The 26489-nt window shown below is 48.4% G+C and overlaps 1 protein-coding gene across 2 annotated transcripts in view; it reads left to right on the forward strand.

Moving 5' to 3' along the window:
* LOC142590198 (GTP-binding protein Rhes-like) overlaps nucleotides 1–26489 on the forward strand; it is a 96548-nt gene that overhangs the window by 57407 nt on the left and 12652 nt on the right. The window contains exons 1-2 of one of the 2 annotated variants that reach the window (XM_075702105.1): nucleotides 11109–11319; nucleotides 21181–21506. In XM_075702105.1, coding sequence (XP_075558220.1) covers nucleotides 21309–21506 — 198 coding nt within the window. In that variant the 5' untranslated portion in view covers nucleotides 11109–11319; nucleotides 21181–21308. Of the gene's footprint in view, nucleotides 1–11108; nucleotides 11320–21180; nucleotides 21507–26489 lie in introns of those variants that run through there. The other variant, XM_075702106.1, reaches the window with a different exon arrangement.

The following is a 26489-nucleotide window of genomic DNA, read 5'->3' on the forward strand; positions in this document are numbered from 1 at the left end:
TGCGCAAAACTATTTCTTTTTTCTGTTTTGCTCTCGCTTCGCTCAACGTCCGCGCGCATACTAATTGCGTACAGCGCGCAGGACTGCTTGACGCCGCCACCGGCCGCTATTAATACCTCTGGCAGTCAATCCTGTCAAGACGCGCTGCGGCGGGCGGCTGAATGTCACTCGCTTGCTTCGCCACCTTCCTTTCGCTCTCGGGCGAGGCCGCGTAATTTACACGTCTCGCGCGTCTGCTGGCTCCTGCCGAGCAACCGCACCGTCGAGGAAGGGGGAAAAATTCCCGCAGAAAGATAAAGAAAGGAAAGGAAGGAGGTAGGCAACCTTTCCCCATACGGGAAGCAGGGAAAAGACGTTTGTCGTAGTCCACAGCGGCACTGTCAGGCAGCGCTTGCACCCCAGCTCTGGGACGTTCCTTCCTCATTCAATCCCTCTTTTCCTTAGAGTCTCCTCTCCCTCTCTGCCCTCCCCTCCCCCGCTTTTCTCTCTGGAGTGTCTAGGTTATCGACCTGTATTGCATCGGCTTCTCAAGCGCCCCGGCGTCCCGGTAGCTTGCCCATTTCTTGTGTCCCCGTTTCTACCCTGCAGCGGATTTTACGCTGTCGCAAGCTCTTGTTCTTTTCCCTAAAGAGGCAGAAGCATAATTTCTTCAGTGCCTTCCTTCGATAAGAAGGAAAAGAGGGAATGTTCAGCTTTCCTTTTTCTTGTGACCGGCCGAGCTTTCGTTTTTCCTTCACTTTTCCACTAGCATTACCGCCCGTTCTATTTCAGGGAACGATACCTCCCCAAAAGGGACAGCGCTGTCTTCCATCATCATTTCCTCTTGTCTAGAGGAAACAAGAATCTGTCGTGTTTGCTTCAGTGGTTTTCCCTCTGCGTGCATGTCTCCTTGTCCTTGTGCTAGTCTCCCTAAATTTTCATTCATGTGCCCTGCCTCTTCCCAAATTTCTCTGTCCGTACGCCTCCCTTTCTATAGATCTCACTCCCATGGGTTTTTCTTTCTCTACGCCCTTATTCCCACATCTGTATCCCTAAAGTTCTATCTCCGAGTGCATTGCGAATCTCTCAACGCCTTCCGTTTTCTCCCTTGCTGTCTGATTGACACTGCGCGCATAGTCGTGTCATGGCTTCTCAAAGTTGCCGAATAACCCATTTGTAGAGGGCATCTTTCCCTTACAGGGGAGCGTGGAAAAAATGCGCTGGTAACGGCTTCTTTCAGAGCAGGGGGCAGTTCAGCGCCTTGTCTGCGGCGGTGTAACACTTGCGGCCAATGTCGGGTTGAAAATTTGAGAGCAAAAAGAAAGGGGGGGGGGAGGGGCACGAGAACAATCCCCATTAAGCAACGGGGATTGAAAAGCAAACACAGCTCGAAAAACAAACACAGGGCTAGTAAATAATGCTTTTCTCGGAAGTCCTTCTCGTACCGTTTCTGCTAGGTGCCATTTACTTAGTCTCCTCTCATTCCAAGAAGCGCGGAAGGTCGTCAGCTTTTGGGAACGAGAGAAAGCATTTTTCCGCAGACCTTGTGAAAGAATTTAGAAAGGGTAGCGGATGCAGCAGAGGCGATGCTGGCGGAGCTGAAAGGTGCTGCCGATGGAGCACTTTATTTTGCTGCCCCACTTTGAAGAAAACAGGAAGGATCCACCTTTATAGTTGCCGGATACAATATATGGGTGTTGTTGTTAAACAACGCACGTAGAAAATGCTCATGGAGTAATGTGCGTGCGTGCGTGCGCTCGTGTGTGTGTGTGTGTGTGTGTGTGTGTGTGTGTGTGTGTGTGTGTGTGTGTGTGTGTGTGTGTGTGTGTGTGTGTGTGTGTGTGTGTGTGTGTGTGTGTGTGTGTGTGTGTGTGTGTGTGTGTGTGTGTGTGTGTGTTTGTGTGCCTGCCTGCGTGCGTGCGTGCGTGCGTGCGTGCGTTTATATATATTATAAAAACATGTCAAATTCAATTTGAGCAGTTGACTTCAGGAGGATGGTTGCAATGACAGAATGAAAGTTAGCAAGTGCTCCGAAAATATCAAGATAACCCTTTCACAGAAAACTCTGGTGTGGTCCATTCACAGCTGTATACTAAAAAGTGTCAGCCAGATTGTATTGTTGCCGTAGTTATATATTACATGTTTCTGACAGTGTATAAGAATACGCAACGAAAGAAACGCTCCACTGAAACATCGGCTCATTTCGCGGCACATCGTGAGTGTATTTCTTTTTTTGTCGCTGGTAGAATACACCAAGTATATTTTTTAGCAGAGTGGTTATGGCTACGAGTGCTGACTCACCTATATTCAGCTATTAGAACACGCCTCCTGTATTTGTTATTTATTAAGTTGGCTGCGACAGATTATAAATGCAACTACCGATGACAGCGTTTGTACAGGAGACTGGTATGAACAAAAGCATTTGCGAGCGCCTCCAGTCCTGCTGTGCAGTTAATTGCAATGATGACGATGATTACGTCGGAGCTTACATCCCCGACCGTTCTCCGCGGGCCTTCCACTCCCAGAGCTGCGTTTTAATTTACGCATAAGCTTCTCTGACCCAAAGTCCATGCAGATATGCAAAATTATTCGTATACTTATGTTTAGGGTGCGTGGAGGCCCGGGTGATGGAAGTTTGTGTTAGAAGTTTTGCAGAACGGCGACTCTTGTGACCCACTATGCAGTTTTTGGACGTGAAACCGTAGATTAAATAAAATGATTATTGAACGTTTGCGACCCGTCGCAACAGTCCTTCCGGCTTCGCTGCAACACGGCCATTGCGTTTCTTTTTTAAATCTAATTGCAAAAGCAGATGTCCGGCGTTAATCAACACCTGTATCTGCAGCACTGTTTTTATGAATATATTTCGTATGAATCGCCAAGAGGTCATCGGCAGCCTCCGCGGCACAGAGAAAACATACGGCAGCACTCGAATTGCATGCTGGTTCAAAGTCATTGCTGTCCGTTCAATGAAAAAAAAACAATAGGTCCTTACTTGTTTGCGGGATTAGAAAAGATTATCGTGGCTCACTGATCGATTACCCAGGAGGTTTTAGCTGGAATCTCGAAGACAGAAAGAACCTACTTCTTGATACTGCCGAATTCTACGTCTATTCAATTTTATTTGAAATAGAGAAACGACCTACTGGTCTGAGGACAAATGAAATAACAAATATTGAGGAACGCTGGCTTCTACAAAAAAAAAAGCTAAAATTTAAGCGCACGCCAGTCATGGATAATTTTGTATTGTCCAGCCGGGTTCTTTGCGTGCCATGTTTACCTCTGGTATTTCAAAGAGGCATGCATATCATTATTTCTTGGTCGCACGTAACACACACGCGCGCACACACACACGTGCGAACACACACACGCACACGCACACGCACACACGCCCACACACACACACGTGCTCATTTTTGCAATTTCGGGAAAAGGTCCCTGAAGAAAGCTCGAAAGTGTTCATTGCATTAAGCTTGAGATGCAGTTCTAACCTTTGAACAGGCACGAAATTGACATTTTTGCAGCGCGGGTGAAACCTACTCATGTTGTTCGCCACGAAGTGTCGTGGAGACTTAGCGCGGCAAATATGGTGGAGGTGTTTGCTGATAGTTACACATGCTGTATAACTATAAACCACCAAACAATGGTTCCATATCTCTTTGTAGCTTAAGGGAGAGCACACGTTTGAGCTCAGGGGGTCCGTTGCACACAGAATCATTGTCTTGGCTGCATCGCCAAAACCATATGCCCTTCCGTGGAATGGAAGTGCATATGGTTCCGCAGGCATTCCATAGGCACTTCCATGGAATGCAGCAGGTGTGGTTTTGCTCATGGCCAGTTTATCGTATTCAGGTGGAATCTTAAGCTCGGGGCCAACTACGGCTTCCTTTTTAAAATGCGAGTAAAACGGGGACATCTCCTTTTGAGACCATCGCTTGGCCAATTTGTATAATACTTAATGCATTTGAGAGGAAACGTTATATTCTAGTGATGTGTGCAATCAGGATTGGAATTTATGGCTTCGATGTTTTTTTTTACAAGTGTTCCTGAAATTTCGTGAGCCTAAAAAAATATAGCGCAACGTTTACAAATCTGTCCGCACTAAAGCATCCCAGTTCTGTAAACGGCATCTGAGGAAACGCATAGAGCGGTCGAATTTCCCCATATGAATTTACAGCCTACGTGAATACCTTAAAACGTTTGCGAGGGTTTTGCAAATAGGTCCAACTCACCAATTAGAGGTATATTTCAGAGGTGTACGTGACACCAAAAAGGTCTCCGCTATGGATGCGTTACTTGGTGCAGCTTACAGAATTGTGATGTCGTTGCTCATCGCTGAATTATAGAGTTGTAAACGACTTCACAAAACACTCGTCGGCCTAAATAGAAAATACGCTTTCTATAGCCACTAGAATTATTGCGATAGCAATTACATGGACGCTTCAAACGAATTTCCGCTATTGTCGTAGCCATCGTCCTATATGCTTATACATGCCATACATGCTGATTATATTGTTACGCTATTAGATCATCAAATGTGGTCAAACTAAATATTACGCTCTTGGCTAAATTGTAGCTCAGAAATTTGAGAATGGCAGCGTACCAACATATATCACAAAACATAACATTCGCAGTACGCGTCTTTTATGTTAGTTATTGTAAGTCTTACTAAATATTAAAAGTGCAAAACGATATGAGTACTCAAACAGTTACTGCCGCGGTTTGTTACGGACAGCGTTGTGGCGCCGGTGCGATGTCGTAATAACGGGTCCCATACAGGGCGCGTTAAGCCTTCAAAGATGCCAGGAATTTCGACGCACCCGCCTAGGCGGCGTTCGCGTTTGTCGGAACCGGGTATAGCTAGAACACCGTCTGATAAGTTCGAGTGCAACGGTAAATCTTGTCAACGCAGTCTGCGCTAAGCAGTTCGGCGTAACGTTGGCATTTTCTTAATTTTTTTTTTATCCTTCATTGTAACAAACCTCATCCCATTCAGCGCAGTGGTTTACGAGAAAAACGATTTCTCCGTTCCCGCGTATTTAGACCAGGAGACCCCGAGCTAGCGCTTCCTCTGAAGAATAACTATAGCTCTTGCGAGAGTAGCGTCTCGCGTAGGTGTCGAGGCGTTTGAGCGCTTCAATATATACGCACACACGTGCATAACTTAAAGCGCTTGCGTTCAAGACCAGATCTTGTTTGTGCGCCCCCTTCTTTTTTTTTCTTTTGAACGCCGAGTACGTTCGACGTTTCTGCCACTTTGTCTTTTTTCATTTCTACCGAATGATCCAGTGTGACTGGGTTCCCAACCAAATGCGGCCCCCATCGCGTCAGGCAGAAGGTGCGCCGTGCACGTATTTCGTGATTTGGACAATTTCGTCATTTTATGATGTATGACGAAAGCTTGAAAGATGCCATGCTAATTCTATCTGTTTACGAAAAAGAAGAGAGAAAAAAAAAACGGCAGGCCGGACGTTTACGTGGGAGGCGGTGTTTTACACGAGACGTTTAGTCCGAGGTTGCGTCTTTTTTATTTTTTTTCAACTGCTCCTCCACTTGTCTATAACTCAACGCTCCTCGCTCACTGCACGTTCTGGTCTAGCCTTGTTCACTCCAGTTCTTTCTCCAAACCCTGCCATTTCTGCTGCCTGCTCCTCCTTGGCTTCCTTGTATAGCCGAGTACTTGTTTTTTTTTTTTTCTGTTGCTGGCAGCTTCACTTCTTGCTGCTTGTTCTTCATTTTTTATTCGGGCACAGATTCGGTGGGAAGTGACTTTCCTGGGGCGTTGGCCAAGACTGGCGCCCAGCCGGTTTCACAGTGCCCATGTACACATTGCCAGCGGCTCAAGTCGCTTATCGTGGCATCGTTTTGCAGAGCGGGTTATTTCGTTCGCCAGTGCAAAGCTTGCTCACTCGATCACTCAGTTCGCTCACTGAGTGATCTCACTCGCACGGTTCACTCATTCAGTGACCTCACTCAGTCACCTCACTCAGTCACATCACTCAGTCACCTCACTCACTCAAGTCACTGATTCACCTCACTCACTCAAGAGCAGTCCCTCGTCCGCGGCTGTTTCAGCGCTTAGAGCATTTATACATTGTAGTTCCTGAGCGGGTACGTGTTTATGAGTGCGTACAGCCCAATTTCAGAGTTTCATATAGAGTTAAGCTTTTTTTATATTATGACTGCTTGTCACTGTTAAAGGTTTACATCAGGCTTCGAAGTCTACCTGAAGTTCTTGCCGTGCACAAAAGTCAGGAGAGAGAGAGCGAGAGAGAGAGAGAAATTATTCACCGAAAGGCAGAGGGGTTGGCCTGAGCTATAGGTTGCTCTGGCCTGCCATTGAACACTGGGAAAAAGGGACGGGGGGAAAAAGGCCTAATAAATAATGATGATGATGATGATGATGATGATGATGACGATGACGATGATGAAGACGACGACGATGTGAGGAAGAGGTGGATACATACAAGTTCAAAACGTTGTGGCATCTCTAAAGCCATGCATACAGCCTCGTGGCTTGGAGAAAGCCTGTAGCGGCACTTGTAATAAAGGCTGCGTTGTCTGCATTCGGCCAAGTACCCAAAAGAAAGTCGTATGATAGCGACCTCTTATGCGTGGGCGAGAGTAGTTGCTGTCGTTCGTGCGCGCACGTGGGATATGTGATCAGGTGCTTCTGGCACCAGACTGTGTTCACATTTTGGGTTAGTATCACTGAAAGTGTCAGGTGTCTGTAACTCTAGGGGAATGCGGCACCCATGTGAAATCCGGTGCACCATGCATGTTTGGCTTGTTTCGAGCTTGTTAGGCATGCGAAATGTCATTTCTGGGTCCTACTTATTCACTCGCTTGTGTCGTCGACCTGATTGGTTCCAGTGCCATAACGTATAGAATTGCGTAATACGCACCGAAGTAGGGCGTCTTTGCCTGTTCATGATAACGCAATTAGTACTTAATAAGCATTATTTAAAGCAGTTTTCGCTTCTACTTCTGCCTGTTCATTCCCTATGACGCTTCAGTGTGCAGGTATCCACTGGAAAGTGATAGTGTGGGTGTTTCTATTCGCATGGTCGAGACGTTCTGCAATTTCAAGAGCTATTGAATAATACGGGGCCCGTCTCAGGACAATCAATGTCTTGAGTTTCAAATCGCCTATCAACATTATACCCTTCGCGCATTCTGAAGCTCTTGCGAAAAATAATTTTTGTATGCGGTCTAACAAAATGTCGCTAGCATTTTACCGGCATTGTTACTAGCGAGCAAACTACTCGCATTTGTTTTTTTAAGATGCGATTTCAAGACGCCAAACACGGATGTTGTGGGTCTAGCTCAAGAAGAATGCACATCGAAAGACGCTAGTGTTGCCCTAAAAGTTAAGCCTGATAAGAAACGTCGTCGAGGCGATCGGCGATGAGAACTTTTGGATAGCAGCTTTGGCCTTCCGCTTTGCCTTTACACACGTTTCAACCTTTTTGCGAAGCCTTCGGTGCGAAGCAAAAAAGTCATGGCCAAAAGGGGTCGTAAAGGGGCGATGACAAACGCGCAGAAAATGTTGTCTGTCATCACGCTTAGGGTATTATCCAAAGAAATAAAAAAATACATAATAAATAAAGAAAGGAAGAAAGAAATGAAGGAATAAAGAAAGAAAGAAAGAAAGAAAGTAAGTAAGAAAGAAAGAATGAAAGAAAGAAGGAAAGAAAGAAACGAAGAAAGAACAGTTCCAGGAATGGGACATGCATAAGACACAGCAATTTAGTCAAGGCATACAAACTTTCCCATAACATTGCACGTGCTAAGTAACGTGTACCTTTTGTCGCAGCGCGAAATGACGAAGTCGCGGATGCGATGCACCGATACAGGGCTCCTCGCGCTGCGTTTCCAACTAACCGCCCAGGCGACGTGGCACGGCGAAGCACGCACGACACAATCGCTCATAGTTGCGCCGCTGGAGAAACAGCGCCCCGGCAGGAACCAGGCGTCTCAAAACGCTGCCGCGATTGAGGGAACGCCCCGACCGCAGGGCGACAGTCGTCGCACCACCGGATAATGCAAGGAGATGAGGCCTTCGTCGTTGTCGGTCGGCGTGCAATGAACGAATGGGAATAAGTTTCAGTTTCGCGTTCAACTGTACGTTCCGATCAGGTCAGGCGTGTGCGCGCCACGCCGATGGTATGCGCGCAATCTGCAGAGCGAGAACGCTAATGCGCATGCGCGTGACGCACTCATGCCAACAATGGCATCCCGAAAGCTTCCCTTGATCTGACTGATCAGGTGGAGCAGAGGCGTGAAGGTGAGTCCACCTAACTTCGTTACTTTACTCTGCGCCAGACATGCACACACGCACAGACACGGTAGCGTTTGCGCGTGATAAGTGCACTTTTATTTTAATTATCGCTTTTGGTGCCTTACTATATCACTTGGGATCTGGCGTTCTCCACACCTGCATCGCAGTAGCCGAAACCAAGCTTCTTTTGAACTTTACCGTTGGATTCGCGAATAATTTTACCCCATCACTGCTTCAAGAATTAGCTTTTCACGACTTACCATTGTACTTTGTACCACTGTACCGTCTGTACCATTGTTTACAGCACCAGGTCCTGGTATAAACGTTTGCAGTCATGCAAGGGTCGATATGAAACGAAAAGAACAACATCGAATACGACTTAGGAATGCTATAACATTGCTTTCATTGCTTTCCCCAAAGCTCCTTATTTAAAAAATATATATACATATATAAAGAGAACCAACCGATTGCGACTGAAGTCGAGAAACTTCAACTCTGAGAACCGAAGGTTACCGAAGTTCTATTGCACCCCCTACCGCCACAGATACGCGAAATGAATCGATGACGAAAATAAGATGAATTAAGATGTTCGCCTTGTTTTTGTTAGCGTGGCGGGAACCTACTATTATGCGCAATGCCGAGTGTTCTTCCACTTGTGACGTCAATTCGAGGTCTGACAAGAGTCATTACGTATACGCGACTCTATAGCACAAAGAAGAATTGACGGACGCTTATACAGCTGTCTTCGCCGAAAAACTTAGAAGAAAAACAAATTCGAAGGAGCGATTTATATATACACAGTCCCCCACCTAACAGCGCACAAGTCGTTCCCTTCTTTGACGTCACACCGAGGACAGCTTCCACAATACAAGATAACTTCGCTTTATGGCGTCGTCATTCTACGTGTTTTGTTCTTTCCTGAGCGGGGGAGTTTCAAACAAACAACCCTTGCCCACCTGCCGACAGTCCCGCTTCTCGATTGTTCGCATATAAAAAAAGATCGAAAGGCACAACAAAAGAAAAACGAAAAAGAAACAATGAAAGCGAAACAGGACTATTTGTGTGGGCTTCTGAGGTCAGGCGTCGTCACGAATGGGAACGTGCGCATGTGCAAGACAACTGGCTGTTTTAAGGAAAGAGGGCGGGAATGCCGGACCCCAGTACCGTCCGGAGTTTCGGGGGAAGGCGCTGTGCCAACACGACCCTTCTACCTGCTCTTCGAGAACATTGTTCTTACCCACGTCTGGGCTGAAGGAAAGAAAAAAAAAACAAGTAGGAAGTCAATAAGCACGCCAGTGCTGTGTCGGAGTAAGTCGCGCTTCGTTTGTTTAGACCCGAACCCAGCTTGAGGAAGACGCGCGTCTCGTATGCGTACGTTTCCTTCACCTGTGGGCGCCACCCGGTGAGGCCGAGTGTGGCGACGAATCGGGCGTACTTTTTTTTTTTTTTAGAAGCCAGCGAGGACGAAGAGGAGGCAACGAGGGTAGGACGAGAAACAAGGCGCCGCGGCTGGCGCAGCTGCGATCGACGAAGAATGAAAAAAATAAAGACAGCAAGAAAAGAAAGAAGAAAAAACAAAGCTAGAAAGGCAACGGTGAAATGACGCCGGAAAGTTTGAAAAAAAAAAGAGGGCAAATGTTAAGAAAGGGAGTCGGAAAAGGAACAAGAAGAAAAGAAACGCCGTCGTTGATAGCAGCAGCCGAGACTTTCGCGCAGCTGGCCGTTTTCGTGGCCTCTATACGCTACTCGAAAGCGGTGCTCAAACGCGCACTGTTTCCGATTCACCCTCTCTCTCTCTCTCTTTCTCTCTACCGTAGTTTCTCTGTATCTCGCTATGGCGCACTCAGAATTGCTTGCCCTCTTCTTTCTTTCTTCTTCTGCCTTTCTCTTTGCACCTTTTAAGAACATCTTTCGTTTGTCAGATAGACAGCAAGATAGTTAGACAGCTAGAAAGTTGCCTAGATAGGTGGGTAGATGATTGGTAGCCAGCCAGCCAGCCAGACAGACAGACAGACAGACAGACAGACAGACAGACAGACAGACAGACAGACAGACAGACAGACAGAGAGACAGACAGATAGATAGATAGATAGATAGATAGATAGATAGATAGATAGATAGATAGATAGATAGATAGATAGATAGATAGATAGATAGATAGATAGATAGATAGATACCGACAGACAGATACAGACAGATTAGATAGATAGATATAGATAGCTAGCTAGCTAGCTAGATAGATAGATAGATAGATAGATAGATAGATAGATAGATAGATAGATAGATAGATAGATAGATAGATAGATAGATAGATAAGAGTGGAAGGCACAAATACAGAAACATTAGTCTGGTCTGGCCGAGTTCAGCGGTGCATGCCCCCGCTCTCGCACACATACTTATCTCGTATTCACACTGAACATTTTAGTCCTTCGTTATCTTGGCTCGATGTCTTGTCTTTCCCTTCGTCACTCTCTCTCTCTCTATTTCTGCATTTGCTATCATCTGCATTTCCTTTCTCGCGCTATAAAAAACGGAGGGACAAAAAGAAGAAATAAAAAAAAAGCCAGGATCGGCTTATTTATGCGCTTCGACACTGTTACACGCGCGTTTTCCAGGAGCTGTGCGTTTTCTCACAGCCTCCATTGTCTCTTTCCCCCACACCCTTCTTTTCTCTTCCCCGTCTTTGTTGGCGCAGCTGCAGCTACTGCTGCTGTTGACCCGGCGGCCGACCTACGTCACCGCCCCTCGGTCCCCAGCCACGTGCTCGGCGCCTGCGTTCGTCGCCTATCCCCGGGGAAGAGAGGGAGGGGGGAAAGAGGGGGAGGGGCCGGCTGCTGTGCGCTGCCGTTCTTCTTGCACAGGCGCGTCGAAGTCGCAGTAGTCGGTGTCATCGGGCAGCAGCTGAGGGCGATCGGCCGAAAGCCTGCAGTTGTCGTCGGGGCCCCTTGCGATCTGTGATCGTGGCTCGTTTCGTTCCGGCCCTGCCTTCTTCATACACAGTCGCAGGAGCAGCAACCTGCTAAGTGCACTGTGGCAAGCCGTGTTCTGAGGTAGCGCGGGTAAGTGGAGCCTGTGGAAGAAGGGTGCACAGTGCGGAGTGGGCTTCAAGAGGCAGGTTGTCTCTGGAGGTCAATTTAATATCGCGCTAAGTTATCCGCTCTCTATGCCCTTTGTTGTGAACTCGGATCTTTCTTAGTGGGCGCCGAGTACGTGGAGTTTCGGCGCACGCAATGCTCCTACTGTGAATTGGGTATATGTGTAATGACGGTTATAAATTCGTGTCGTGCACTTATTTAGTGGTGGGAGTTTCATTTACTCCAAGTGATTGTCGGAGATTGATTTTTTTTTTCTATCTTTGTTATTGTCTCGTTTAGTGTGCATTCTTTTCTCTTTTAACATTTAGCTACAGTTTTAGTATGGTTCTCTCTTCGGTAGCCAGACTTCTCACACTGTCCCTGTTAATAAGTACATACGCAAACAAACAAACTAAACACATACACAAACCAACCAACAAACAAACAATTAATCTGGCACTGTATTACGGGCTGCTGTGCCTGTTCGGTGCTCAATATCGCGAGTGATGCAACTTCTCCTCGCGTTTTGTCTGCGTGTGATGCAACGTGGCTCGGACTAAATGCGGATTCCGTTTACTATTTTTAGCTCGCTCTGCTCCGGCTTGATGAAGCTGTGAAGTTTTCGTTTAACTTTCTGTATTCTCATTGCCAATGTTATTAGTATGCGAAGAGGAGTAGTAGCCACAAATTAGGCTCACTAAGTCTCTTCCTTTATTTTTGTTTCAATAGGCAAACAAAATATAAAAGCAAGGTATCGGGCAAACGCACAGTCTCACATGTGAAGAGGAGCGAGATCGGCTTACTCCTTTCTGAGGAAACAGGTCAACTGACCCGTTCATCTGAACGCGCACCTGCGATTCACGTTCCTATGTGGTGGCCTTTCCTCTACGTGTAGTTCAAGGCTGCTAAGTGTATCTGAAATTTACGTAGAGGTGTGAAAAAAAAAAGAGAGTCGTATGTCGATTGAAATCTCTCGTGTCCTCAATAATACGATTTTCTCCAGCACGGAATGCTTTGATATTTTATTCATTTATTTAGGTTCACTTTCGCTAAGAAACAAGTATAAGTGGAGCATCCAAGGAACTTGCCGCGCGAGGTCTGTCCGCAGCAAGCGATTTTTGAGAGAACGAAGAGAACACGCATTGGTGACAGGCAGCTGGAATTAAGCTTGTCCGAGGCCGTAGTTTCTTAAACGGATCTTACAGATGACAATAATTTCTTTCGTGTGGGAGTCTTATCTAGCCGGTATCTAAAACTGTGTAACCGAAGGACGGGAGTGGGGGGGGGGGGGGGTGTCTCAGACCAAATCTGCCGCGCTGTGCACCCCACAGAAGCACAGGGCTTTCCGCACTGTGCCAACCATGCCGGTGCCTCTGCGGAACGGTGTGTGCACACGGGAACAGGTGTTAGAGCGCGCGCAGCGGTGATCTCATAATATTTTTTTTTTATTTTGAGCATTTCGCGTTTTAATGACCCGTAGTGACAGCTGCCCGTGTGAGATATATGATGCTTTGGGCGTAGAATTGAGCGGCTAATTCGAGTCTAGCATAAACGAGCGTCATGCATAGCAGGATGTGTTCGCAATCCATGGACCATACACCATAGCAGCATGGGAAAGGTAGAGCAACGTTGGCCCAACGTTAACGAAACCGATAATGTTCAATATATGGTCATCGCGTGGGCGACATACTGCCAACATACTTTGGGTGATTCATGGAGAACAGACTCATGGAGTCTCGTGGATGTAGTTTTCTTGGTTGAGTTGGTCGGTACAGTCAGAAAACAGCGCACCGTTCACGTTTGTCCTGGATGCGCCCAAACTTTTTAGGCGCTATTGTGGCTAATGTATCGTCATTGTACTGGCTATTGGTATGGGCAGCACAACGTACGGCCGTCTATATGGCCATCGACAGCTAGTGTATGGTCGGACATCTGTGGCCAATGTTCGGTTAGTGCGGCTCCATATTGCCCCAACATTAGTCAAATACAACACCACCTTCTATGCAACTACGTAGCCGCATTAAGAGAGCCTAAAAAATTGGCGGCTTGTTCTTTTCCTTTATCCGAAGTTGTTTTCACCGCGTTGCGAAGATGTTTTTTTTTTTTTAAACAAGCCGAAACGTTCATTTCGTCCTTATCAGAAGGGTAGCAATGCACCTGCGATTTCGTATGGCTTCAGCTCATCTACTGTCAGAGGCAGCAGCGCAAACCGCGATATCGGTTGCTCGATCCTATAATAATGGCGCTATCTGTTCATGGAAAACTTCTTTACGTTTTCACGCAAGGTCCTCTACGCCGGCTGCAATGTTTACTTACTGTGCCTTCCGAAATGCGCGCAAGGCCGCGCCGCCGATCTCCGAGTCTGTGTGGCTCGCAAGACTGCGCGAAAATTGAAAAGTGGGAAAGGAGGCGCGACGACTCAGTGGCTGCAGTTTGGGCAAGTCGGGAATGATTCATTATAGAGAGAGAGAGAGAGAGAGAAATTTATTTACAGAAGGGCAGAGAGGTCGGCCTGAGATATAACTTGCTCTGGCCTGCTACTCTACTCTGGGGAAAAGGGACGGGGGAGGGAAAGGGCTGATGAATGATGATGATGGTATAAGGAAGAGATGCGTACATACAAGTTCACAGAGTTGTAGCATCCCTAAAGCCGTGCGTCCAGCCCAGTGGCTAGGAGATAAAGCTATAGTGGCACTTGTTATCAGGGCTGCGCTGTTTGGATTAGGACAAGGACCTAAAAGAAACTCGTCTGATAGCGGCCTCTTATGGATCTTTGCAATGGAAGAGACCAGTTGCTGGTCGTTCTTGCGCGTACGCGGGACACACGCAAAATGTATGATAAAGTGTTTCTGGCACCTCACAGTATTCACAGTTTGGGCTAGTGTCGCTGCCGCCTATCATATGTCTATGACGGTTGGTAAATGCGACACCAAGGAGAATCCGGTGCACCATGCTCTTGTGGCTTCATGTGAGCTTCGAACATTGCGCAAAAGAACGAGGCGACATGCAAAGCAAAACGTTGCTTCCTTGTTCTTCACTGCTGCCCTCGATCTCTCGCATATCGCTTATAATGAACTCACTAGTTAGCGCGTCTAGTCAAGCAGGTCCCGTAAGAGGCACATCTCTTTACATTCACGTCCCCTTACAAGCACTTCCCCTAACGTGAAGGCATCGGCAAGTTGGTTATTGATATTAAAGCTAGACCAATGCTAAATATAAACACAAAGTCGCATCAAAAGCGACCCCAGCGCGACGTGTCGTTCGTAAGGTGTCCTTGTCCTCGTACTTCGCTCTGTTCCCGCCTCGATCTAAGTGGCGACAGTTCAGTCTCCTAAGTGTCACGTTTTATTCATCTTAATAAAGAAAGAAGAAGTCGTCCATCCGACACGTTAAACGGACACCACATGCCCTGGAAGTTAGTCTGAGCCTTGGTGTCACACCGCAAATACAATGCGCGACGGAATGGCGATCTTATGTCTCCGTTAGCCCTCAAACTGTGCTTCACGCGCGATGCCCTTAACCTCACCAGCACCCAATAATATATTCACCGAACGACCTGATATCGATGTCCCAATAGCCATGCTAACCGCCCGTTTAGTTATAGCGATAAAGATACAAAAAATAACGCGCGGTCAGTTAGCGGCCGGCTGCCCGACCTTCTCGCGTGCAGGCGGGAAACCAAATAACGCGCAGCACACAACTCTGCGCGCAGAGTACGTGATCTATTCGTATGCCACCGTCACCGACGCTTCCTTGATCAAGCGAAAGAACAGGTAATCTGTAGTGACAACTTTATTAATATTTTGCTTATTCGTGCGCTCGAGCGTAAACGAAGCTCGGAAGGTCGCCACTTGCGATCGTACATCCGTGGCCAAGGCGGTGACTTATATTGTATGGCTGCCGGATCTTCCTGATGTGAAGGTCGCTGCCGGCACTCAAAGTAAACAAGTGAGTGCCTTACTGAATCCGTCAGGTTATTCTGCGGCCCTGTTCGTCGAACAAGAACAGACTGGAGATTTACCTCGGCTCGTCAGGCATCGCTTTTTTACACAGTTGTCGCCGATAAGGTTGAAACGTGGGTATCGATCGGAGAGGGTTCTCATCCGAGCGTGCCGTTGCATTCTGCATGCCTGCCTGTCCTGCTAAGCTGTATTGCAGAATGCAGTCTAACGGAAAGCGATGGTTTAGTCGGAGGTTCCAGCTGGCAGTTCTAGTTGCAGACAAATGTCACCTCTTGTCCAACCACATGCCGTAGGTTAGTGATAGCAGAAGGCGCGCGTCTTGTCTGCCGTAACCAAGTAGAAGCGATAGTATTGTAATGGGACGGTTAATAATAAGTCGTTCACTCATGTTTTTTTGCGTTACCTCGCACCAACAGCACTGGTTGACAGCTATATAAAACGCAAAATCAGCATTCTATCGTAGATCATATTTGGGATATGACATAAAGGTTTGTACCAATTTTTTATCCTTATGTGTCTGTTTAATTCTTCGAGTGAACAGTTTTGATTTTTTTTTTTTGATGATGTGCCGAAAATGCGGCGTTTAGGGCACAATCACGTGTCAGAAATTAGACGTTTGCTCTAAAAGTGTGCTTTCCTAGGCGCACTTTTCTACATCTCGTAACGCAAACTTTACACGAACTGCGCGTACCTCATGCCAATAAAAATAGAATTGTATTTACGACTACTTAAAGTTCAAGAAATATCGTTGTCCTTGCTCTTGCCCCTATGTTCGTACGCAGATGATTCACGCCATACAATATACGCTTATTTACTTCGATTTATTCAAAGGTACCCGGTGACGTTTAGCTCTAGTTGATCAGGCCGACACTCTCGACCACCACAAACGTTTAGAGTGTAGCTTGTATGATGCGTCCTTGTTCTGCACAAACCAGACATCATCTTCAAGAAATCGTTGATTAGCGCGATCTTAAGGAAAGAGTCTCTCCAAAACAGTAACTAGTTCGCAGCGCCCCACGTGATCTTCTTGTGCGCACTGACGTGAATGGTTAAACCGGTGAATCGTTCTCCGTAACTTGTATGACATTAGTTTCTTTCGTGCCCTTTCAGGGTCATAAATGCTTTTGTTTTTTTCTTTCGGGACGATCAGCCACAAGGCATAAAGAAAGTTAAATAAAAGCTTCCAAGTCTGCATCGTCCAAGAACTGCAGCAGCGTATTTGCAAACTTGTTGTCCCTGGACAACGGTCGCAATTATCAAGGCCGGTCTGGCTTCAGTCCAGCCTTTGTGTCCGGTCGGCCGAGGCGGGACACATCGAAGTGGGGGTCGAGTGTCTTACGTTCCGGTGGTGCAGTAGCCCTGAGGCTACGGTGGTGCAGTAGCCCTTACACCATCGGTCACCGCCAGGCACAGGTGACCGATGATCTGACGACTACTACAGACCGAAGCCTCCGATGAGTTACTTCCTGCGCCCCGGTGAGGTTACGGGAAAAGAGAGCAGACACGTGGAGGAATCAAGGCGCGTGTGTCGCCTTTCCAGGCTAGATTCATGAAAGACACGGCCTGTGCACAGCTCTCAATCAGTTAGATAGAAAACCGTTCACCTTGAACAAGATCTTGGGACTATGGCGCGGTATATTGCTGCTACAAAGAGCCACAAAAGCGCTGGTCGATATTTGAAAGCTACCGGATTGAGTCGCCGTCTGTGATCCGGACTGAGCGACCGAACGAGATCCCCAGTGGACTTTCTCTTCTTCTTTCAATCTTTCCGTCCCCTTTTTCCCTTTTCCCAGTGTAGAGAAGCCAAGCGGGCTGTCTGGTTAGCCTCCCTACCTTTCATTTATCATTCTCTCTCTCTTTCTCTTAAAGCTCACCCGCAAAATGGCGCTCGACGCACCATTCCGTCAGCGCTGTCGGATTGTGGCCTCGAGGTCATTCTTGCTGTTATGTGTATTTGTGTTCCTTTCCTCTGAGTGTTTATCCCCCGCCACGGTGGCCGGCATCTTTTGCATCCGCACCACGTGAGATTCTCCCGTATTCGTAGTTGTTCTCGGTTACAAACGGACTTGGACCGACGCCACATGGCGCATGGGCCCGGGAAGCGATACGGGCGTTACATCAGTTCCTGTCGTCAAAAGCCCTCAGTGGGCAACTGTACTTTAGGGGTGCACTTCCGTGCGAAGTGGCACCCTCAATGTTTTCTGCATCTTTCTTTTCATTTTCCATCACTCAACTTAGATACCTCTACATAGGGTAACAAACCGGATGTGTCTCTTGTTGACCTCCCTGCCTTACCTTTGCCTTTTCGCTCTTGCTCATTCGGTGGCCGATTCTGCATTGAGCGTTCCGTGTACAGTGCTGTCTTCGACATCTGCTTATATTCCGCGCACGTAGCTCGTTTATTATAGTACTGTTTTTAATGCCAGTGCGAATGGTATTGTCTTTCTTATTTGTGTAGGTTAAGTAGGTTATTTATTCACATTGACAGCTTTTAGCTATGATTCAGTAAGGTTCACTATGTTTCATCATGTATTCACTATTGCGTAGGAAGTTCATTTTTGTTTTCATTTCGGCATAACACAATTTCTTGGACCCAACCTCTTATTTTTTTTTTGTCCCCGCTAATCAGCACGAGAAAATCACTATCCTGATAGGTTTTGCTTGGTTTCGCTTTCCTTCACAGATGGTCCATACTCACTTTAGGACATTGGCCAAAATCCGCAAGGGAATAAGAAACAGCGCATAAATATTGCTTAGGAAAACGACTGATGACTTTATATGCCAAAAATTTATCACGAAAATTTTCTTGAAGCAAGCCGTTTTTCTACACGACGGAGCACAAATCCCCATGGCAGTGTCCAAGTGAGGAGGCCCCCAGAGAAAGAATGTCGGCAAGAAAAACAAAAATTCCCTAGCTTTTTAAACATCATTTTTATCCGTATCCACGTGACACTTTTACCAGTTTTTGTACTACCAACACCATCCTAATGCCATCCAAAACTTGGCCAATACCCCGCAGTTCGGTCCACGCCATCGAAGAAGGAAATCCAATCTAATCCAATTTTGTAAACCGCGCTTTTAACACTGCTTCTCAATAAAAAATATGAGAAACTGTGACAGAAGAAAAAAAAAAGAAATATCATCGATCGCCCTCTCGTCTCAGTAGAACGGGGATGATGGGGAAGGAGGGGGGAGGTGGTAGCGCAGCCATGTGATACTTTCTCTGGTAGCAATGGTTAATCAGGCCTTTGTGAACGTCCTCTCCCCCTTGCTTTTGCTAATTTAGTCCGGTAAACAGGGGCGCACGCATAGACAGACCACTCTTATAAAGATGTGCGCATATTGATTTTCGGTACCGAATCGAAGACGAATCCAATAGCGCCGGACGCCGCATCGAATGAAACTGAATATCGAATAATTCTTTAAGAGTTTCGAAAATAATCAGCAGGCCGCTTTCACCATTTATCATCAAATAGTCTTCACACCCTAAAAAAACTTAATTATGGGGTTTTACGTGCCAAAACCACTATTTGATTATGAGGCACGCCGTAGTGGGGGGCTCAGGGATAAGTTCGACCACCTGGCGTTCCTTAACGTGCACCTAAATCCAAGTACACAGGTGTTTTTCCCATTTCGCTTCCATCAAAATGCGGCCCCCCGAAGCCGGGATTCGGTCCCGCGACCTCGTGCTTAGCAGCCCAGCGCCATAGCCACTAAGCAACCACGGCGGGTTCTTCACGTCGTAGTGCGACCACAACGTTAGCACGTTTCCGTTCCAGCATTTGCTGGGTGTCAAGCATCGTTTATCGTAACCCCCCGCGTAAGAGCACTGTGAAAAAAAATAATAATTAAACTATAGGGTATAACGTGCCAAAACCACTTTCTGATTATGAGGCACGCCGTAGTGCAGGACTCCGGAAATGTCGACCACCTGGGGTTCTTTAACGTGCACCTAAATCTAAGTACGCGGGTGTTTTCGCATTTCGCCGCCATCGAAATGCGGCCGCCGAGGCCGGGATTCGATCCCGCGACCTCGTGCTCAGCAGCCCAACACCATAGCCACTGAGCAACCACGGCGGCCGAAAAAAAAATAATAAGCAGCTTCTTCGCAAGCCTTTTCGGAGAGTTCGAATCATCGCTTTATACATAACCACGTAATTCTGATTCTCAGAGAAACGTCGCCTCCTCGACCGCCACATAGGGTGCAGGGGCTAAGATTTTTTTCGTAAGTTTGCAACCACCGATTTTTTTTTTTTTTTCATCGGGCGAGCCTGTGACGACCTCGAACATTCGGAAAGCATTCGGGGAAAAAAAGGAAAAGACATATCCTAATTTACCGAATGGCGAGTATTAGATTCTTCTAATATTCTCGCACGCCATTACTCCCTACACGTAGTATATAGAACGAACACGCGCGAACAAAATAAAACGCATAAATAACTCGAGCCTCGGTAAAGAACTCGGCCCGAAACGACTCGTTGAGCCAACGTTGCAGTTCGGCAGCTGTTGGGAGCAGCGTTCCCCTTCGACAATGCGCACGCGAAGTCAATGAAATAGGATAGCCTCGAGCCGTTTCCGCTGCACAAGGGGCTCTGGCTACACTGCAATGCCATTGCCAGGTGGGAAAGCGGCATTGCTGTTGTTTCTTTTATTATTTTTTTTGCCAGCTGCGTTGAAAGTGGGTCATTAGGAACGCGAAGGTTTTCTCCTGCGTGCCGCTACGGGCTCTGGTGCAGTACGCGTGAAAAGCCTTGCGCTGTGGCATTCTGCGAAGGCTTCGTTACTCGGCTTTGTTAATTCATTTAATATATTTATTATGTGATTCCCAGTGTTGGCAAACGAGTAGAGTATTTCTCGCCGGCTTCTCCGCAACGCGTGGTGTGGTTGTACGGGTCAATGACGATGACGGGAGAAGTGAATCCACTAGGGTAAACGATTCGTCGGGAAACGTAAGACAGTCGCAAGCACTTAAAAGAAGAAGAAAAAAAAAAAGTCGCGCGAAAATTCGATTTGCCACTTCCCGCATAGCCAGTGATTAAAAAATGATTGTGAAGTATTTTTTTTTGTTTGCTTTTCCTTTGCTCTGTCTTTAGCTAGCGTAAATCTCTGGCACCAGGTGTTATCTCCCGGGTGACTTCTATGAGCGCGAAGGAGGAATTGTCAGGCGAAGCTGGATTAGTAAACTACGTCTCTTTACTAGTGAAACGGCCGCTCCTACCGTAACTGGATGCTTGCAAAGCAAGTAAGGGCACTGAAAAGGAAAAAAAAAGAAAAGAAGTGGCTCCACCACCTTCAAGTTTGAGGGCAGTTTGCAGCCAAGGCCACCAGTTAGCCGTCACTTCGCGTGTTTTGACCGTATCGGTTCTGGCATTGTTAATCGATTATAAGCTGAAAGCGACTAATTTAAAATTTTTAGTCCTGTAATTTTACTTGGCGAAACCGTGATCTGATTACGAGGCACGTCGTGCGATTACGATTACGAGGCGCATACGTCGCGGCTACGTCGAACGCCATGTTTTCGCTGTCTTTCGTCTTAGCTTAAAGGGTTCCTGGTGGACTTGCCTAATAATTAATTACGGACGTTGTCCGCCACGTTTTCCTCTCACCATCAACGCAATAATAACCTGTTCGACAATTCCCACAATTAAATTCCTGTAATTGCTCCGGAGAGATTGGGCCAGACAGTTCCTCCATCTAGTGCATTTCTCTGTTCTACAGCAAAAAAAATAAAAGTTTCGTGTGTACTGTGCTGCATGTCTTGTGTATCTTGCACCTCAATAAGTTCCCCTTGCGGAGAATCAAGAATGTTTTGTGAGCCCATTCTGGGCGCGTACGTACCAACACCGCGTTAATCTCGCCATTTCTCTTTGACGCTTCTTCGCAGGCGCACCTAACTCTCCTCGAGGCCGCCTCTGACAAAGAGTCCTTCCAATCCGGCAGTTGCCGAGCCCGTGGTCGACCGTCGTCGTCCCCGTCGCTGGCAGTCAGGCTCACCAGCGGCCCAGAATCGCCATGCCGAGCACGGGCCAGGTACCATCGCTGTCGACGCTACAGCCCCCGCACGAAGACGCGCACAACCAACACCACCACCCGGCCAAGGACCAGTACCGGGTCGTGGTGCTGGGAGCGGCCCGAGTGGGCAAGACGGCCATCGTGCACCAGTTCCTGTACGACGAGTTCCCCGTCGACTACTTCGCCACCGTCGAAGAGGTGAGGGCTCCGAGTGGCCTCTCTCTCTCTCTCTCTGCTGGCCTGCTCTCGCACGAGAACGCGCAGGGTACGATAGACGGATGCAGATGGATGGACGGAATGAGCAATTCCCGTGGAAACAGGGCGCGTGGATTGTCCAAATAACCGCGTTATTTCTAGTTCGGTGCCACGTGTGTTGTCCGCGCCCAATATGCGTCGTGCGTGTTGAGAAACACACAAACACACACACGCACACGCGCTCACACAAAGTCGCACAAACACACAGAGAAAGAGAAAGGGAGAGGTACAGGGCTTACAACTGCAAAGTTCCTAACAAGAGCCGCCTACCGTACGTTCTTTCTGTACAGGTCACTCTTATGCGCACTTCGCTATCTCTTCGCCTCAGCCTCTTTATTTTCTTTTTCTGGCGACAAATATTTTTTTTCTTTCTCAAAACGCCTGACTTCCGCCGTCACGTAACCCAACCAGGCTCCCCTTATTGCGTTATCAAGTGAAGATGAGTATCTTATGGCAGGCACGCTTGCCGACGCTCCGTCAGGTGAGTCACAAGCGGAACGCCTCTCGTACGTGATTCGAGACCGATAAGTTAGTATGGCATGGGCCGCAGCACACGCACACAACTCCGTGTCAAGATGCGTGCGTAAATAATAAAGGCAGGTCGCCGTCTCTCTTCCTGGCCCCGTCAGTCTGCTCCCTTTTTGATTCTCGGCGAGGCAAGTAGCTCGGAAAATAAGTGGAGCGCGCACGCGGAGCCCCAACAGACCGCGATAGCATACAGGTATAAGTAGAGCTGTTTGCCTGCCTCTTAATGTATGGTATTTCGAGATTGCGCCGTGACCTAATCAGGTGGGTTGGCCGTTGCTGATAACCTCGCGGAACGTTTCTAACGCTAAGTAACGCGGGTACCGTTGATGTGCGTTCGCTGACAGGGCGGTAATGGCTCTGCGGGAGCGAAAGCTCCTTCGTCTACCGCCATAAGTGCCAGCCGTTCATTTTTCTCCTTGAATTACATATCGTAGGCTGCAGAGGGCCGGCCCACAAATGCGAGTTCCCAATGTGATCGTTTCGCCTGGGTAGATATGGCGCTGTAATATCGAGGGGCAAAAAAAAAACATAAAAGGAGAATTTGCGAAGAGTGGCGAAGCGGAGTTGGGGGCCACGTAGACGAGCGAGATAAATAATGACGTTGACCCGTGAGTACCTAACGCGAAACGTGTATCTGCAAAAAAAAAAAACATTGAGAACCAGCAGACATTGCGTTTGTTCCATCTTTCTTGTTTTCCCCAGGGATACTTTCTGACAAAAATTCTACCCACTACTTGCGGACAGCCGACGTCCCCTCATCGCTTGCTAACGGAGAGCGTGCATTGGGAGTGCTTCATCAGAAAAATTGCTTATTGCTTTAGATTTACTCTACGAAACGCGAAGAGGCGCGGTACTGCCAGAACGAAACGCGACAGTGGCAAAGTCGCCATAATCGCAGCCTGCGGTTGCGACAGTCGCAACTCCTGCGCCTGCAACCAGAGAGAGAGAAAGAAATGAAGAGAGAGGGGTAGGGAGGTTAACTAAGGACGGGCCCGGTCGGCTACCCTACGCCTGCAACCAGAAGCAGCAATAGGTGCGCTGTGTGGAGATTTCACTGCACTTAAAATGCGGATCTTGCATGGCGACGCTTTTGCCGGTTGAACGCGTCGGAAGCGATCTCGTCAGGAGCAGGCAATACGTCAAAGACGTCGGGCTTTAAACACCACCTATTCTGCTAAAAAAAAAATTACCGACGATTACGTTACTTCCTAATGCGAAATTTGAGCGCAGCAAATAAGCTGTTTCACCTTTTCGATAGATTGAGGCAAAGAAATCGAGCAACACATGTATGCGCTATCACAGAATTTTTTTTTATTTTTCACACGTATTCCTTTAACAAAGACTCCACTAGGTAAGCTTCTGCTTCGGCGGCACGCACCTCTGGATTCTGACGGCGACGGCGCTGGGCCTCTGCTCTGGCAGCTCGTTTAGCAGCAGCAGCAGCAGCAGACGGAGGACTTCCATCGGTCGTCTCGCTCATGGCTCAGAAAGAACTGGCAGATAATTTCGCAGTGGCGAACGGCAGCGGCAATTTCGGCTCGGGCGGTGCACATATACAGATCCGCCGCCACCGATCTGGCTCTCTGATTGCCACCGCACAGGGCGAACGGCAGCGGCAATTTCGGCTCGGGCGGTGCACATATACAGATCCGCCGCCACCGATCTGGCTCTCTGATTGCCACCGCACAGGGGTTGCATTGGAGGAGGAGCGAAGAAAGGAATTAAGTTCGAGCCGGCGCTTTGACAACCGGAGACTCGCAGGAAGAGGGGGGAGGGGGGCGGCGTGTACACCGAGCGGCAAACGATGGGGGCAGAAGCGCGCGCAGCAAGCGGACAACACGATAAACGGAGGAGTGAAGAGATAGCAGCGACTGACTGATGCCGCTGACGCCGATAGTGAGTCAACCCCAGCTGCGGAGTTGGTTTCAGGAACAACGCCGCCGATGCCGACACAAACAATATGATACCCTCGCTTCCGCAGCGCTAAGAACCAGGTCTAGCCGTGGGAAGGTGGTCACGTATTCGTCGACGTGCCGGGGCCTACGTGAAATAACCGGCGCGTCGGCAACTGAAGAGCACCCTATCCGCCACACAAGAACAGGGGGGGGGGGACCCTTTCCTCCTCTTTCTGCATGGCGGCGACGGTGTTCTATGCAGTCACGTTATCTTGACTCTCTAGCGGCGTCAGCGGCATCCAGCGGTATCAGTCGGTCGCTGCTAGCGCTGGGGGGATGAAAGGGGGGCGGAGCTGGTTACGAGGCCGACGACAACGCCGACGACGACGCGAAACCCAGGAACGGACGCCAAAGAGCTGCGCTCTAAAAAGTTGGTTACACTCATTCTCGCGGTATACCACAATGCAACACCTTGCTTCCACGTGCGCCAATAGAAATCACCATTTTGAGTGACTGTCGCATTTCATTCGTTCAGCACTGTACATGGCGTGAGCGCTGTGCCCACCTATGTGTGTGCTATGCACGTGCGTAAGTGCGTGCGAGCGAATGAGGCTGTTTGTGCGTGCGTGGTGTGCTGTGTGTACGCAACTGCCTGGATGCAAGTCTATGTACTGCCCCCGCAACCCACCTGTCACCGACGAATTAAGGAACTCGAACGACCCGTACAAGTGATTCTGCGGTCCCCCCCCCCCCCATCTTTCGCCGCTGCGTTAGGGCCATTTACAGCTCTCTCACTCCCACCGGTCGTTTTCAGTCGTCCGTCCCTACTTCACGAAAACTGCTTATGGGTAACGAAAAAGAAAGGGTCCTTTACAGGGTCTAACAAATACATAATTGCCACTCAGCAATAGAGAATTTTAGTGCATCCGGTAATCCGGCAAGCGCAGGCGGTTTGCCGGTTGAGCCACGGCGTAAACGTGAGCGGCCAGATTGGTGGCGCCAGCTGGTGGCGCAAAGCTCAACCACAAAAACACAAAGCCGATTACTATATTCTGCTTAGCTGCTGGTGTAAATTTTCGACAGCGGCGTAATCGTGTTCGCCATTACGCCGCTGCCGAAAATTTGCACCAGCAGCGAAGCAGGATGTAGTGGCTTACTGCAATTTTAGCTCTGTGTTTGTCTAGTTTAACTCTACGCCACCAGGCGGCTGCACCGCTCCAGCCGCTCACGTTTACGCCCCCGAAAATCCGGCAATCCACCCAAACCGCCCCCATTTGCCGGAATAGAGGACAGGCTGAAAAGTCCCTAATAACCAGCTCGAAGCCCCGTCTTCCCCAGCCCTTACTCTAGTATTCCACAAACTGCTTCTTGCGCGCTCTCTCGCCTTCGTTTCCAGTAACACAGAAACGTCAGTGACCACGTGTTCTCTTCACGAAATCCGCCCCGCGCCAAAGTTTACTGAGTACCCGCTAAGGGGGGGGGGGCGAAAAAAAAAGAAAGCACTCAAACTGCTTCGTCTCCACGACGTGGTTAAACAGACTGCTCTTGCGACCTTCATACGACACTCTTCTGCCGACGTCGTTCGCCCTCTTCTCGACGTTTGCCGTCCTATAGCTCGCGCTCTCGACTCTAGGCCGTACGACTGTTTTTGTCGTCATCGCGGCGCGTTCCCCCCGATCCCTTATCGCAGTTTTTCTGCAAGCATATCATCGCGCCACGTGTCGTCGAAGGAAATCAAACAAAAACCCAGCAGCGGACTGCACAGCTGCGTGAAAACTGGGTCGGTGGTATCGGCGTGTCGTGTTTGTGTGGAAGAGCGCGAGTTATGTTCCTCGTTCCGAGGCACGGTCCGGGCTCTACATCGGGAAGCCGAATAAAACGCGCTGACGTTTTATGCTAGCGGTGTCCTCCCTTCCGCTGGAATTCGTCGCTCCTACAGCCGAGGCCACGAAATCACTTAGGCGGTCACTTCTTATTTTATTTTTTTTCGCTGTTTTGACAACTCTGCGCGACGTTTAGGCCAGGGTGAACGGAAGTGCCGAAATCAATTTAAGGGGATTTCGCCCCGGCCTGATGCGGATTAGGGATGAAACGCGGCGAAGATGAAAAAAAGGACAGCGCGGGAAGGGAAAAAGAAAACAAACTTGTCGAGAAGAGGCGGGCGAGCTACGCAAGCTGTCTCGCGAACCTCGTGAACGCCTCGTGGTTGCGCTTTAATCCGATCGCTACGTGGTTGGCCGGTGGCTAGCGGCAAGGGGACGGAGGCCACGTGTCTCTCGTGGGACGCTTTGGTTTCCTTTGCGGTCGCGCTCAGGAGAGGATGCGGGCGTCGAGGCAGATGTAGCATGAAGTCGCGTACAAATACATTAGCGAACAGACGTGTTTGTGCAGTGCACCGACGAGAAGGACGACACCGTATAGACCTGTTTCATGCTCGCAAACAGGTTTCCCAGAAGACTGCCGGTTAAGCCCTCTGGAGCGACAGAAGTTACAAAATCCTATA

This window comes from Dermacentor variabilis, chromosome 8, assembly GCF_050947875.1.
Source record: "Dermacentor variabilis isolate Ectoservices chromosome 8, ASM5094787v1, whole genome shotgun sequence".
NCBI lineage: Eukaryota > Metazoa > Arthropoda > Arachnida > Ixodida > Ixodidae > Dermacentor > Dermacentor variabilis.